Source organism: Kogia breviceps, chromosome 17 (genome assembly GCF_026419965.1).
Source record: "Kogia breviceps isolate mKogBre1 chromosome 17, mKogBre1 haplotype 1, whole genome shotgun sequence".
NCBI lineage: Eukaryota > Metazoa > Chordata > Mammalia > Artiodactyla > Physeteridae > Kogia > Kogia breviceps.
Window position 1 is genome coordinate 10,677,593 of NC_081326.1, and position 16,544 is coordinate 10,694,136.

General features: G+C 41.8%; 1 protein-coding gene across 2 annotated transcripts in view; it reads left to right on the plus strand.

The window, feature by feature from the left end:
• Positions 1–12,448, plus strand: part of MTFR1 (mitochondrial fission regulator 1) — a 63,457-nt gene extending 51,009 nt beyond the window's left edge. For both annotated transcript variants that reach the window (XM_059042632.2, XM_059042631.2), the window contains exons 5-8: positions 1,748–1,983; positions 3,808–4,060; positions 10,615–10,783; positions 11,580–12,448. In XM_059042632.2, the coding sequence (XP_058898615.1) occupies positions 1,748–1,983; positions 3,808–4,060; positions 10,615–10,783; positions 11,580–11,648 (727 nt within the window). In that variant the 3' untranslated portion in view covers positions 11,649–12,448. The remainder of the gene's footprint in view (positions 1–1,747; positions 1,984–3,807; positions 4,061–10,614; positions 10,784–11,579) is intronic.
• The last annotated feature ends 4,096 nt before the right edge of the window (positions 12,449–16,544 follow it).

Genomic DNA, 16,544 nt, shown 5'->3' on the forward strand with positions numbered 1-16,544 from the left:
AATGAGGACATTTATTCTCCAAACGTTTTTGTTTAATAATTAATACTACAGGTAAAAAACAATTTGCAAGCATCCTCTGTGTATGACAGTTTAATTAACAGGGCATAATCAAAATCAGATATGAAGAAAAACAACTGAATTCAGTGCAAAATACCAAAAGCTAAAGGTCCAAGAATTCATTCATTCAGACACTAAGTAGAATAAATTATCATAGCTCTCAAGCAAAAATAAAATAGCAGTATTCAGTTAAAGGAAAACTGAAATACAGTATAATGTTGGTGAATGTTATAACAGTCAATCTAAGTTTGACTACATCAAACAGAAGCCCAAAATAATGGGAAGTTTATTTTTCTCAAGTCAAAAACCTCCAGAGTGGATTGTCTGAAGCTGACAGTGGCCGCACTGTGTCCTCAGGGACCAGCCAGGCTCTTTGCCATCCTTAGCTCTGGCTTCCCTGTCAAGGTTAGCTTCTGGCCTTCAGCGACTCTCCAGGCTCGCAGGAGCAAGAAAGGTGGGCGGGGCTAGAGATGAAAGGACCTTCTTTCTTGTAGACTTGAGTCCCTGCCCTCTAAGCAGCCTTCCAAGGTGGCTCACCATCTTGTCAGACCCAGCTCGGTCACAGGACCACGTGAGACTGTGAGGGAAACTGGCACATGTTAATTAACTTGACTGTGGTGGTTATTTCAAAGTGTACACACATTAACAAATCATCATGCTGTACTATATATATATCTATATGTATATATGTGTGTGTGTGTGTGTGTGTGTGTGTGTATATACACACACACACAATATTTGTCAATTATCCCACTATAAAGCTGGATGAAGAAAAAAGAGAAAAGGGCTTAGAGGCTGGCAAAACCTAATTGTAGAAAATAGGAGGAAATGGATAAATATATAAATTGACAGTTGAAATCTGAATTTTATTCTCAACCTATGAAGCAGTGCATATTAGAAAACCTTTCTTTACGCTCAAGTGAAAATGAGACCATCTGTACAATTACTGCATGGGTTCAATTATAATTACTTTCCCCCCTTTTCAGTTTCTTATGCTGTAATTTGGCCCATATTGTTACAGTGTGTCTTGCAGTTTGGTGTGTTCTATCACAAGTGGAAAACATGGACATCGAGATGCAGAAACCAAGACCCTGAGGAAGGGCTGATGGATTACTGATTTGATTTGATTGTCAAATATAACCAATAATTTGTTTACCTTTTAAAAAAAAATATTTATTTGGTTGCACTGGGTCTTAGTTGTGGCACGTGAACTCTTAGTTGCGGCATGCACGTGGGATCTAGTTCCCTGACCAGGGATCGAACCCGGGCCCCCCCCCGCATTGGGAGCGTGGAGTCTTACCCACTGCACCACCAGGGAAGTCCCAGTTTACCATTGTTAACAGCATTAAAAGTTGCATCACCTGAGTTCAAACCACCAAAACAAAACATGAATTAGCAAAAACATTGTTGGAATCTTTGATTCCTCTGGATAGTGCTGGCTTGTGCATATCATGTAGAGATAAAGATTAAGAAGAACGATGCCAACAGAAACCTGGCAGTGGTGTGTATCTACATCAGGTTGATAAGTGCTTTGTTGTTTTGAAACTTACAGCAGGGGTTTCATGTAAGGTCAGCCTGAAAAGTGGTTCTCAGATGTTTTGTTCTGCTGTGTTCTGATTAACTTTGAAATGATGATTTTTTATATTCCCTAACAAAGCCTGTGACAGCCAACCTTCTGTCTTCCTTGCAGGATAGAGATCCGGTCGAGGCAACCCCTTCAGGATGATCTTCCTTTCTTTGAGAAGCCCCCAGGCAGGCAGTTTTCCTTACCAAACCTGTCTTCAGAAGAGCCTTCACTGCAGACCATGACACTGGCCAATGAGGAAGCACTGCAGAAGATCTGTGCCCTCGAAAGCGAGCTTGCTGCCCTCAGAGCTCAGATTGCCAAAATTGTGACCCTCCAAGAACAGCAAAACCTCAGTGCAGGTCTGGAAGTCCTACGTTTGTTTTAACCAGCAAACTGGAAATTAGGAGAATGCCACTAATTTGAAAAGGAAAAAAAAAAAATGTATATATAGAAGTGTAACTGAATCACTTTGCTGTACACCTGAAACTAACACAACACTGTAAATCAACTATATTACAATAAAAGTTAAAAAGAAAAAAAAAGTAACAGCCATTGGGCTTGTTGGAAAATCAGGGGTCAGTCCTCTGCATTGTTCAGTTACAGGACCCAGTCAAAGTTAAGTAGTTTTTGTTTGTTTTGAACAATTTTAATGCTGTCAGAGAGGATGATGAGTGTATTTTGAAAACACAACATATACATACATTGATACAGTTGAATTGCTACTCGTGAATGCAGTGGTAAACTTAGTTGTCTGTGATAATGGCACCATTCACATCAGACAGGAGGTAATTGCAAAAAACAACCCTGACAGGGTTGAGTGCTGTTTACTGACCTACATGTCCTGAGGCAAGTACTTGGCCTTTCTACCTCCCTTTCCTGCTCTAAGATGGGGATAGTAGTTACCTATGGTAGGGAGTAAACGTGGAGATTATATACAATACCTTCAGCACATAGTAGCTATTCAATAGTCATTTTTCTCCCTCTTGCCCGGAGTGGAAACTGAATTCAGGTCCTTTGACTCCTGGACTACTACTGTTGTTTTTATTTGTGTGGCACTGTCACTTTGGAGAAGAAACTATAGCCTTGAAATCCTAGCCCATTAACCTGTTGGGAGGTAGTGGTTGTTTTTCCGAGTGTTGTTCCCTGAGTCCTGGCGAGACTCAGCAGAAGCCAACTCTAAAGGTTCAAGGATAAGACAGACTACTCTGCCTCTGAGCCACTTTGCTTGTGGTCCTAGAGTTTAATGTAACCCCACGAGGAAACCTCATCCAACCTGGGTCAGGCCAAGATGGGCGGAGGGTGCGTGCACTGGCCGCACCTAGTGTTACTTAAGTGAAATCTGCACGTAACTTATGAAAAACTAAAGTCCTGCCCTTTTCTGTTTAACTTGTGAATTACATTTCTCTTGCTTTACCTCCCTCTTCTGGCAGACTAGAAAACTGCTGTAAATTGTGAGATAATTTGGGGATTTATGTTAGACTTCTATTTACAATCCAAATCCCTTGAGCAAAAACTCGTGTGCATTGAGTTCCCCCTAATTAATATAGTTCACCCCCAGAACAACTCTCTAATCTCCAATTATGCAGAAAGATGAATTTTTAGGTCGTTTTAGAACCACTTTAACTCTTGGTTACTTCTTGTTTTGGAAATTAACTGTAACTTTTTTTTTCCTCCCAGAATTTTTTTTCAACAACAAATCTAAAACTTTAAACACACTTTGGTCAATGTACATTCTAGTTAATGCTCAATTAAATCTTGTATGTAAATATACTTAAAAAGAACCACAAATGTATCAAATGGTTTTTTCAAATACTTACTCTAGTACTAAATAATCAAACTATATACTGAAGATAGTTATGTTTGCAGTACAGATGCTCTGTTTCATCTAAAAGTAGCTACACACTTGGCAGCAGTCACACTTGAACACTGGAGATCACAAAAGCACCCTGTTAAGTTAAATGGAATGTTTCCATCTGGAGAGTTTGGGATTAAATGATACAGTGACTGAGATGCAGGCATTTAGATTCCAACCAAGTAACTGAAGCTTCCTTTCTACTTACGTAACTTCGATTCTTTTTAAGGATACTGTTTTCAGATATAAAGTCCTTAACATAATGTTGCTTTAAAATAGTTTATTTGCCTATTACCAGCAGGATCAAACTGACTTTCCCTTGTTTCTGTAGGTGACTTAGAATCTACGGCATCCGTTGCCACAGCGCCACCCTCCGTCCCGCCAGCTCCCCCTCCGCCACCTCCCCTCCCTCCATCAGGGCTCCACCAAAGCACATCCGCTATTGATCTGATTAGAGATCGAAGAGAGAAAAACGCTTGTGCTGGAAAGACTTCAATCAAGAGAAGTCCAAAGAAATCTGATATGCCAAATATGCTGGAGATCCTTAAAGACATGAACAGCGTGAAACTTCGGTCAGTAAAAAGGTGAGGATACATTTGCCTTCTTTCTCACTTCCCTTGATTTTTTTATGCCTAAAACCAAGTCCTAGGTTTCTTTTTTTCTTTTCTTTTTTTTTTTGAATTTTTGAATTTTTTTTATACAGCAAGTTCTTATTATCCACGTTATACACGTCAGTGAATACATGTCAGTCCCAATCTCCCAATTCATCACACCACCCCCACCAACCCCCGCCACTTTCCCCCCTTAGTGTCCATATGTTTGTTCTCTACATCTGTGTCTCAGTTTCTGCCGTGCAAACCAGTTCATCTGCACCATTTTTCTAGGTTCCACATATATGTGTTAATGTATGATATTTTTCTCTGACTTACTTCACTCTGTATGAAAGTCTCTAGATTCATTCACATCTCTATAAATGACTCAATTTCGTTCCTTTTTATGGCTGAGTAATATTCCATTCTATATATGTACCACATCTTCTTTATCCATTCGTCTGTCAGTGAGCATTTAGGTTGCTTCCATGTCCTGGCTGTTGTAAACAGTGTGGTGATGAACATTGGGGTGCATGTGTCTTTTTGAATTATGGTTTTCTCAGGGTATATGCCCAGTAGTGGGATTGCTGGGTCATATGGTAGTTGTATTTTTAGTTTTTTAAGGAACCTCCATACTGTTCTCCACAGTGTCTGTATCAATTTACATTCCCACCAACAGTGCAAGAGGGTTCCCTTTTCTCCACACCGTCTCCAGTACTTATTGTTTGTAGATTTTCTGATGATGTCCATTCTAACTGGTGTGAGGTGATACCTCAGTGTAGTTTTGATTTGCATTTCTCTAATAATTAGTGATGTTAAGCAGCTTTTCACATGCTTCTTGGCCACCTGTACGTCTTCTTTGGAGAAGTGTCTATTTAGGTCTTATGCCCATTTTTGGCTTGGGTTGTTTGTTTTTTTTAATATTGAGCTGCATGAGCTGTTTATATATTTTGGAGATTAATCCTTTGTCCATTGATTCATTTGCAAATATTTTTTCCCATTCTTAGGGTTTACTTTTTGTCTTGTTTGTAGTTTCCTTAGGTCCCATTTGTTCATTTTTGTTTTTATTTCCATTACTCTAGGAGGTGGATCAAAGAAGATCTTGCTGTGATTTATGTCAAAGAGTGCTCTTCGTATGTTTTCCTCTAAGCGTTTTACAGTGTCTGGTCTTACGTTTAGGTCTCGAATCCATTTTGAGTTTATTTTTGTGTATGGTGTTAGGGAGTGTTCTAATTTCATTCTTTTACATGTAGCTGTCCAGTTTTCCCAGCACCACTTATTGAAGAGACTGTCTTTCCTCCATTGTATATCCTTGCCTTCTTTGTCATAGATTAGTTGCCCATAGGTGTGTGGGTTTATCTCTGGGATTTCTATCTTGTTCCATTGATCTGTATTTCTGTTTTTGTGCCAGTACCATATAATCTTGATTACTGTAGCTTTGTAGTGTAGTCTGAAGACAGGGAGTCTGATTCCTCCAGCTCCGTTTTTTTCCCTCAAGATGACTATGGTTATTCGGGGTCTTTTGTGTCTCCATACAAATTTTAAGATTTTTTGTTCTAGTTCTGTAAAAAAATGCCATTGGTAATTTGACAGGGATTGCATTGAATCTGTAGATGGCTTTGGGTAGTAGTCATTTTCACAATGTTGATTCTTCCAATCCAAGAACATGGTATATCTCTCCATCTGTTTGTATCATGTTTATTTCTTTCATCAGTGTCTTATAGTTTTCTGCATACAGGTCTTTTGTCTACCTAGGTATTTTATTCTTTTTGTTGCAGTGGTAAATGGGAGTGTTTTTCCTTAATTTCTCTTTCAGGTTTTTCATCATTAGTGTATAGGAATGCAAGAGATTTCTGTGCATTAATTTTGTATCCTGCAACTTTACCATTCATTTAGTTTTGGTAGTTTTCTGGTGGCATCTTTAGGATTCGCTATGTATAGTATCATGTCGTCTGCAAACACTGACAGTTTTACTTCTTTTCCAATTTGTATTCCTTTTATTTCTTTTAAATCCCTGATTGCTGTGGCTAGGACTTCCAAAATGATGTTGAATAATAGTGGTGAGAGTGGACACCCTTGTCTTGTTCCTGATCTTAGAGCAAATGCTTTCAGTTTTTCGCCATTGAGAATGATGTTTGCTGTGGGTTTGTTGTATATGGCCTTTATTATGTTGAGGTAGGTTCCCTCTGTGCCCATTTTCTGAGGAGTTTTTTATCATAAATGGGTGTTGAATTTTGTCAGAAGCTTTTTCTGCATCTATTTAGAGGATCATATGGTTTTCTCCAATTTGTTAATATGGTGTATCAACATTGATTGATTTGCGTATATTGAAGAATCCTTGCACCCCTGGGATAAATCCCACTTGATCATGGTGTATGATCCTTTTAATGTACTTCTGGATTCTGTTTGCTCGTATTTTGTTGAGGATTTTTGCATCCATATTCATCAGTGATATTGGTCTGTAATTTTCTTTTTTTGTAGTATCTTTGTAAGGTTTTGGTATCAGGGTGATAGTGGCCTCAGAGAATGAGTTTGGGATTCCTTCCTCTGCAGTTTTTTGGAAGAGTTAGAGAAGGATGGGTGTTAGCTCTTCTCTAAATCTTTGATAGAATTCACCTGTGAAGCCATCTGGTCCTGGACTTTTGTTTGTTGGAAGACTTTTTTTGGGGTTTTTTTTTTTTTTTTGTCTTACGCGGGCCTCTCACTGTTGTGGCCTCTCCCGTTGCGGAGCACAGGCTCCGGACGCGCAGGCCCAGGGGCCATGGCTCACGGGCCCAGCCGCTCCGCAGCATGTGGGATCTTCCCAGACAGGGGCACGAACCCGTGTCCCCTGCATCGGCAGGCGGACTCCCAACCACTGCGCCACCAGGGAAGCCCCCCTGTTGGAAGACTTTTAATCACAGTTTCAATTTCATTACTTGTGATTGGTCTGCTCATATTTTCTCTTTCTTCCTAGTTCAGTCTTGGAATGTTATACCTTTCTCAGAATCTGTCCATTTCTTCCAGGTTGTCCATTTTATTGGCATAGAGTTGCTTGTAGTAGTCTCTTAGGGATGCTTTGTGTTTCTGCAGTGTCTGTTGTAACTTCTGTTTTTTCATTTCTAATTTTATTGATTTGAGTCCTCTCCCTCATTTTCTTGATGAGTCTGGCTAATGGTTTATCAATTTTATCTTCTCAAAGAACCAGCTTTTAGTTTTATTGATCTTTGCTATTGTTTTCTTTGTTTCTGTTTCATTTATTTCTGCTCTGATCTTTATGATTTCTTTCCTTCTGCTAACTTTGGGTTTTGTTTCTTCTTCTTTCTCTAGTTCCTTTAGGTGTAAGGTTAGATTGTTTATTTGAGATTTTACTTGTTTTTTGGGGTAGGCTTGTATAGCTATAAACTTCCCTCCTAGAACTGCTTTTGCTGCATCCCCATAGGTTTTGGGTCATGTTTTTGTTGTCATTTGTCTCTAGTATTTTTGATTTCCTCTTTGACTTCTTCAGTGATCTCTTGGTTATTTAGTAGCATATTGTTTAGCCTCCATGTGTTTGTGTTTTTTACGTTTTTTTTCCCCTGTAATTAATTTCTAATCTCAGAGTGTTATGCTCAGAAAAATCTTGATATGATTTCAGTTTTCTTAAATTTACTGAGGCTTGATTTGTGACGCAAGATGTGATCTATCCTGGAGAATGTTCCATGCGCACTTGAGAAGAAAGTGTAGTATGCTGTTTTTGGATGGAATGTACTATAAATATCAATTAAATCTATCTGGTCTATTGTGTCATTTAAAGCTTGTATTTCCTTATTAATTTTCTGTTTAGATCATCTGTTCATTGGTGTAAGTGAGGTGTTAAAGTCCCCTACTATTATTGTGTTACTGTCGATTTCCTCTTTTATAGCTGTTAGCAGTGAGGTGCTCCTATGTTGGGTGCATATATACTTATAATTGTTATATCTTATTGGATTGATCCTGTGATCATTATGTAGTGTCCTTGTCTCTTGTAACATTCTTTATTTTAAAAGTCTATTTTATCTGATACGAGTTTTGCTACTCCAGCTGTCTTTTGATTTCCATTTGCATGGAATATCTTTTTCTATCCCCTCACTTTCTGTCTGTATCTCCGTAGGTCTGAAGTGGGTCTCTTGTAGACAGCATATATATGGGTCTTGTTTTTGTATCCATTCAGTGAGCCTGTGTCTTTCGGTTGAGCATTTAATCCATTCACTTTTAAGGTAATTATCAATATGTATGTTCCTATTACCATTTTCTTAATTGTTTGGGGTTTGTTTTTGTAGGTCCTTTTCTCTTGTGTTCCACTTAGAGAAGTTCCTTTAACATTTGTCGCAGAGCTGGTTTGGTGGTGCTGAATTCTCTTAGCTTTTGCTTGTCTGTAAAGCTTTTGATTTCTCCATTGAATCCAAATGAGATCCTTGCCAGGTAAGAGTAATCTTGGTTGTAGGTTCTTCCCTTTCATCACTTTAAATATGTCATGTCACTCCCTTCTGGCTTGTAGAGTTTCTGCTGAGAAATCAGCTGTTAACCTTATGGGACTTCGCTTGTATGTTATTTGTCATTTTTCCCTTGCTGCTTTCAATAATTTTTCTGTCTTCAATTTTTGCCAATTTGATTAGTGTCTCGGCATGTTTCTCCTTGGGTTTATCCTGTATGGGACTCTCTGTGCTTCCTGGACTTGGGTGGCTATTTTCCTTTCCCATGTTAGGGAAGTTTTTGACTATAATCTCTTTAAATATTTTCTCTGGTCATTTCTCTCTACCTTCTCCTTCTGGGACCCGTATAATGCGAATGTTGTTGAGTTTAATGTTGTTCCAGAGGTCTCTTAGGCTGTCTTCATTTCTTTTCATTCTTTATCTTGTTCCACAGCAGTGAATTCCACCATTCTGTCTTCCAGGTCACTTATCTGTTCTTCTGCTATTGATTCCTTCTAGTGTAGTTTTCATTTCAGTTATTGTATTGTTCATCTGTTTGTTTGTTCTTTAATTCTTCTAGGTCTTTGTTAAACATTTCTTGCGTCTTCTCAGTCTTTGCCTCCATTCTTTTTCCGAGGTCCTGGATCATCTTCACTATCGTTATTCTGAAATCTTTTTCTGGAAGGTTGCCTATCTCCACTTCGTTTAGTTGTTTTCTGGGGGTTTTTTTTGTTCTCTCATCTGGTACCTAGCCCTCTGCCTTTTCATCTTGTCTTTCTGTGAATGTGGTTTTTGTTCCACAGGCTGAAAAACTGTAGTAGTTCTTGCTTCTGCTGTCTGCCCTCTGGTGGATGAGGCTACCTAAGGCTTGTGCAAGTTTTCTGATGGGGGAGGGACTGGTGGTGGGTAGAGCTCAGTAAAAGTTTAATCTGCTTGTCTGCTGATGTGTGGGGCTGGGTTCCCTCCCTGTTGGTTGTTTGGCCTGAGGCGATCCAACCCTGGAGCCTACCTAGGCTCTTCCTTGGGGCCAGTGGCAGACTCTGGGAGGGCTCACGCCAAGGAGTGCTTCCCAGAACTTCCACTGCCAGTGTCCTCGTCCTCATGGCGAGACACAGCCACCCACTGCTTCTGCAGGACACCCTCCAACAGTAGCAGGTAGGTCTGATTCAGTCTCCCCTGGGGTCACTGCTCCTTCCCCTGGGTCCCGATGCTCACAGTACTTTGTGTGTGTCCTCCAAGAGTGGAGTCTCTCTTTCCCCCAGTCCCGTTGAAGTCCTTCGGTCAAATCCCATGAGCCTTCAATTCTGATTCTCTAGGAATTCCTCCTCCTGTTGCCGGACCCCGAGGTTGGGAAGCCTGACGCGGGGCTCAGAAGCTTCACTCTATTGGGTGGACTTCTGTGGTATAAGTGTTCTCCATTCTGTGAGTCACCCACCCGGCATTTACGAGGTTTGATTTTATTGTGATTGTGTGCCCTCCTACCGTCTCATTGCGGCTTCTCCTTTGTCTCTGGATGTGGGGTGTCTTTTTTGGCGAGTTCCAGTGTCTTCCTGTCGATGACTGTTCAGCAGTGAGTTGTGACTCTGGCGCTCTCGCAGGAGGGAGGGAGCACACATCCTTCCACTCTGCCGTCTTGAACCAATCTCCCAAGTACTAGGTTTCTTGAGAACTTTGTTTTATAACGTGACTACATGAGTAGCTCTAAGTTTTTAGTTTAAAAAAGATAGTTAACTGTGTACAGGAGCCTAAGAGATGAGCAGAACACACACTTGCAGGTCACTTTCCAGTTTCTCCCCTAATTGCACTTGCAGGCTTCTCGTTACTGTGCAGGCATTTCCTCCAGTGAAGCTGAGCTGCGCCCCTGCTATGGCCGTCACCGGGCTTTTGGAGAACAGTGGAACCCTCACTGCCCTGAAGGAGCACATCATCTCTGCTCCTGAGAGCACCTGAGTGACAGTTATTGGGCACCTTTGGGCTCTTTGACTGAGCCTTAAATCTAGGGTTTGCACGTCGCTGCATCAGCACGTGTCAGTGTCTTTGTCAAGTGTACGTGATGCGAGAGAAGTGCTGTCAGGCTCCCCGTGTGCCTCCCGGAGGGGTCAACGCCCCCTTGGTTTATATAAGTTCATTTCTCAGGTCAGAACAAGATGCGAAGCCCAGACGGGTGGATGCCGCTGACCCCGCCGCCCTCATCGCACAGGCTCTGAAGAAGAAGTTTGCTTATCGGGATCGATGTGACAGCCAAGGTGAAGTTGAAAAAGGAATTCCGAAGTCTGAATCAGAGGCCACCTCCGAAAGAGTGTTGGTGAGTACCGGGCAGAGTTCTGTCCTCGTACGGCCTCCGGTAATTCACTTCACTGCCGCACACCGCAAGCCACTCCGCTGTGTTCGCCTGCAAGATTCAAAAGGATGTATGCTACAGGCTTGAGTCCCTGCCTACAGCTAGAGCACCTACTATGGAAGAGCACGCAGAAGGAAGCAGAGGCTCACCCCTGGTTTCACTGCCTAGTGTCTCCTGTGTTAAATTTTCCATGTTGTTTTATTTAAGTATAATGAAGTGAAATTCATTACAATAAAACTTATATCTGAGGACAATAAAAATGCTGTGATATAGAAAGGAAAGATCATTTTCTCCCAGGGCACCCGTGAGGAGGTCTCCTGAAGAGGGAGAGACACTGACCAGGGTCTTGCTGGCTGTGGGCGTGCCAGAGGTGGAGACTGAGCTGGCTCATGGAAGCTGTCGGATATATTAACTTATACATGACCTGTATTCTGGGTACTGTCACCGGGGGGGTATGTGTTTATCTGTTCAGAGATGTAGGTAGCTTAGAAATCCCAGCATCTCTGAAAGTCTTCAGACATTGAAAAGGAAACTCTGTACCTTCCTCAGGTAATTAGAGTTTGCTAGGGCGTAATTTTGTTGTCTCTTTGCCTTTCACTCTTTTTTGATGTCATGTTTATAACAACCTGTCAATTCATAAAGGTTTTAATATTACCTAGCTGTTTGGTTTTTCAAGAAGAACATACCTTTGATCCATGATTGGGAGGGGGGCATATCATTACTGTTACATGAACCAATGTCTTTTTTGTTTCTTTTCTAGTTTGGACCACACATGTTGAAGTCTACAGGAAAAATGAAGGCTTTAATTGAAAATGCTTCAACTTCCTAATAGCAAGCTGAGCAAGACTATCCTACTAGTTCAGCTATTGGTGTATTAGGGCTGTTCGGCTAGTAGAAATCAACACTATTTGGTAAATACCTGAATTTAGTGTCTCCTTTTAAGTCTCAGAGGATTAAGCTATAACAAAAGCACTCTAAGTTTGTTTGCTTTTAAGAGAAGGTCCGTTCTGAGGTTTTCTATAACATATTTATATTCTGACATATTTTTAATGTGTAGCCAAGGTGTTTAGATTTCCAGTCTGGAAAACAATTATATAGATTTCAGAACAAAGAAGGGACCTTTGTAGATGTGAGTTTTTAATTCTTAACGCTAATTTATCTGTACAAATGTTTTATGTGCATGTATTTGGATATAAAACAGGACATGAACTTCAGCAAGGGGCTGACGAGGGTGCTGATAGTGTCATGTTTTCAGTGATCATTTCTATTCAATGATGGAGCAGGTGGGATAACCGAGTTGTTGGAGTGAAATGTTTTTGAGATTGGAATTTCTTCTTACCTTGAACAGAACTTTTTATCTTAGATTCTCTCTCACGTTTTCTTGGATTGGAGATGGGGTTTGAGTAGGAACCAGATAATGTTTGCTACTGAAATTCCATAGTGCTTTCCTTTAAAGAGGGAAGTCAAGGATCATGGAAACCGTTTTCACCGTAGTGCCATCCAGTGCTGAGGAAGAAAATGTGGTTTTCAAATAGTGAGGAATCAAAATGGTTGAAATAAATCTCCTTTAAAGTAAAAACTAGAATGTACCATCTTTTTCTTTCAGTTTAATAAATGGCATTAAGATAACTCGCTTCTGATGCTAATACTTCTGGAAATGTCAGCAAAATGGAGTTAAAAAATATGGTCAAAATAGTAGCTTTATAATGAAACACTGAATAGGCGAAAGAATTTTCTGTAACTTGCTTATCTTTGGTCAGAATGCTGTTTCGCTGAATGACATTATGTAGCGTAAACCTTAGGTGCTGTTGGGAAGTAGACAACTGCCTTTCTCCTCCACGACGTCTAAGGAGTTGCTACGAGTGATCATTTTTAAATGCTGCATGTATCTTCATGATTTTCTGTATTTCTGTTAAACACACATAGTTAACGTCAGAACCTCCTACTATGAGTAGATATTCGGATGTATTATTTAAATCTAGTGAAAAGAAAGTTGTACTTCCTGGGGGGATTAGGAGATGGGAAGACCCTTTTAAGTTATTGAAAACATGTGCAATGTTCTAAATAATAGCAAATATTAGTTGGAGGTAATTTTCATGGTTTGGTTATTCAGCTTAACTTTGAACTGTGGCTTATTTTACACGTGTTGATATATTGTTTCTGATTGTTTTCTGTGGTTTAAAAATTCTGCCTTTAAAAGGAATTCAGAAAATTCGCCTGATGTAAATTTCTTAGGAGGTCAAAGTATGTATTATATTTGTATCAGTATTGAATTTTGGGCAGTGCTCCAATTACAAGGAAGTTACTGTTTTGCAATAAAACAAACTTTTACTTTCCTTGGGCCATGATGCCTATACAAATACTTTCCTTTTTTTTCCCCCCACAATAGGCAAGATTCTTTTATATTATACATGCAGCTTCTTTAGAATTATTTGCTTTCTGCATTTTTCAAGGGGAAATATATTGCCTAGAATATATCACCTCTCATTCATCTTTCTCTTAAAGGGACGTCATCATTAAAAAGCAAAAGGCAGTCACTTGGGATGAGTTTCCTCAGGGTTCTCAGGCCTATAATCCACCTCTAGGACTGGTGCAAGCTCTTTTCTTATCTTCCCTACACCCATCTCATTCAGTGTCTGGTTCTCCCACCCAACACAATACCTGAAGTGAAAGATCTTAACAATAGTTAGCTAAACTCTACATTTTACAGCTGAGGCTCAAAAAGTTAAGTAACTGGTGTAATGTCTTCTCTCCTGTGATTTTGACTAGTCTAGGGACTCACTCTTATAGAGTGGACCCTTGAAAATGTGTGTGTGGGGGGGCGGGACTTCGCCTTCCAGTGCAAGGGGTGTGGGTTCCATCCCTGGTCAGGGAGCTAAGATCCCACATATCCCTCCTGGCCAAAAAGCAAAACATAAAACAGAAGCACTATTGTAACAAATGCAATTAAAAGACTAAAATTGGTCCATATCAAAGTTTTAAAAAAGAAAGAAAACGTGGGTTTCAGGGGCACTGACTCTCTCTTATCCCCCAGTCGAAAATCCACGCATTGCTATCTGTCTCTGCCTCAGCGACAAATGAATTGGTGAATGACTCACCCAAGGGTGGGTAGGAAGCTGTGACACAGTCTGGATCAGGATCAGGACTCAAACCTTCGTTTCTTTTGATTCCACGCACTATGATCTCTGGTCAAACACAAACGTCTCCCCATATGTAATTTAAAGATCTGTAAAATAAAAACACAGGTACTATATTATTTATTGAAACCAGTGCACATGTAAGTGGACCCATGCAGTTCAAACCTGTGTTGTTCAAGTGTCAAGTGTATACATAATGCGTGGGGGTTACAGAGTGCTGGACCTGGAGTTAAAACACGATCCGTGCTTGTGCTCCCGGCCAAGTCACACCTCTGTTTTTAAAATGGGAATAATGCTCAGTCCAAAAAGTGAGGATTCAATAATGATTCTGAACACGTTCTGTAAATGGCAGCGTGCTAAATAAGTTATTACATGATTTTAACACAAGGTCACTGTAGTTCCCAGTAGACGATTTCTCCAGTGTTCCTGGCACCCGGAGAAGGTGCATTCTGTGCACAGGCCTGGGTGGAGCGAGCGGTAGGTCTCAGGCTTCAGTTCTGGTTGTCTTGCCAGTCGTAGGCCCTCCTGCAGAAGGGTCCTGTCCTCTTTTTTTCTTTCTTTAAATTTTCTGACCACCCTGCACGGTATGCGGGACCTTAGTTCCCCGGCCAGGGGTCGAAACCGCAGCCCTTGCAGTGGAAGCGCGGAGTCTGAACCGCTGGCCCGCCGGGGAGGTCCGCTGTCCTCTTGCTGTATTTAGAGCTCCTCTGAGTCTGCCTCAGTGGTGAAGGAAGGAAACACGAGGTAACAGCTGCTGGAAACACACCATCCTCTGGTAGCTTCTCCCCAAACAGGAGTTCTCTCTGTAGGTTAGCTGTGGCAGATACAAGTTTAAACTTTGAGGCGTTAGCCCAGCAGCACCAGCTCTGGGATTGCCCAGCAGAAGGAAGCACTTGCTTTTACAACAGTGTCACTCTTCTGCCTGGTGCTGTCCCAGTCTCTCCCGTGGGCCTTTAGCCCGTTCCCGGGGGTCCTCTTCCCCCTTCCCGTGCTAGCGTCAGCATTCTTCTGAGCTACCCCACTGAGCCTTTTTCTTAAAATCCTTGTCAGTTTTCCCTTGTAAACCTTGTAAGCAGGCTAGTTCTTCATTCGTACTGGTGTGATCACTTGAGAACAGACAGGACAATAAAAATAGCATACCCATGGAAGGATCCAGAAATCCTGGATGTTTCCCTGAAAGCTGTTGTCCTCAGTCCACTTGGTAGGGACTGGAAAACTTAAATGCTCCTCTAGCTGGAGCTTCTCAAACCTCTCTCCCCTGGAAGATTCTCCAGCCTCTTCTAAAGGTCAGAGAGCTCCTTCTGTAAGCTGAGAGAATAATAACATGAGCGTAATTTAGACATTACCAGGAAGCTAAATAAGATGATCCAAATAGCGCCTCCCGTTCCATCCCAACCTGCCGTGGCTGTTGCAGGGCAGTCCAGTGTCTCCGAACCGCTGTCTTCCCAGCTGGAAAAGCTGTAATTTGGGGAGAAAGACACTCTTCACAACAGATTTTTACCAGAGTTGTGAACAGCTTTCTGTTCACATGGCCTAGGAGCCGTCCCTCTCCACTGGACAGTCACGCTTGCTATCAGGGGATGAAAACGGGTGAGAAGCAGGTGTGGTGGGACATCGCTGTGTAACGCAGCTGCCATCAGCGCCGTGGACAGCAGACGGGCCTCTGCGAGGGGAGCGCCAGCCAACGCAGAGACGTCTGTGACTCAGGACGCAGCCCCGACAAGCTGGCCCGGATCCCCCCTTGGGAATCTGAATAGGAAACCTTGAGGCGGGGGCGGGGGGCACAGTTGGTACCCGGAGCTCAGATAAGCACGCCACGAGGTACAGGTGTACCTGGGAGCGGTTTATACAAAACAGATGAGGAGGACGTGAACGAGGACACAGACCGAACGGCGTGTCGGTACCTTATTTTACCTTCACGAGGCAGACATTTCGCAGGTTAGGAGGCCACTCAGAAGAAGATCAGGTGACTCGCGAATACACGACAGAGGACCTCAACACGGTCCCTCTAGCCCCGAAGACGACACTTCAAACCCTTCACTGCCTTTCCAAGCAGACACTCCGAGGTAGAGAAGAGAAAGGAAGAGGAGGCTCTGTCTCAGAGCACTCAGACCCCAGGGTCTGCTTCCACAGCCTTCGGAGGGTTTGTCTCACCACCGTGGACACGAATCCTCAAGATAAAGCCCCCGCTGCCCTGCAGTGGTCTGAGCGAGACTCTTCCCTACAATGGGAAAGGGAACCCCTATCTTGTGAGGATGCTTAGATGGGAATTCAGAAACTGTGTTCTGCAAATGTGCAACTGGGCACTTTAAACACATTCCTTTACGATACTTTCTTCAAAAGATAAAGCCCCTTGGGATACCATGCAGCCTCCCTCCCGATTCTTTATAGGATGCGGCTCGACAGTAAAGAAACACTTCAAATTGATGCTCAAAAATCTCAAACAATGCACAGCTTACACATAAATGTAATATAAGATGAACTTTCTTAACAAGACTATTGATGGGACCAGTGGAAAGTTGCAGTAAACCAATAGGTGACTGTGCTCCAGTTTTAAAATACAGCTAAAAAGAATCTAATATTAAAAA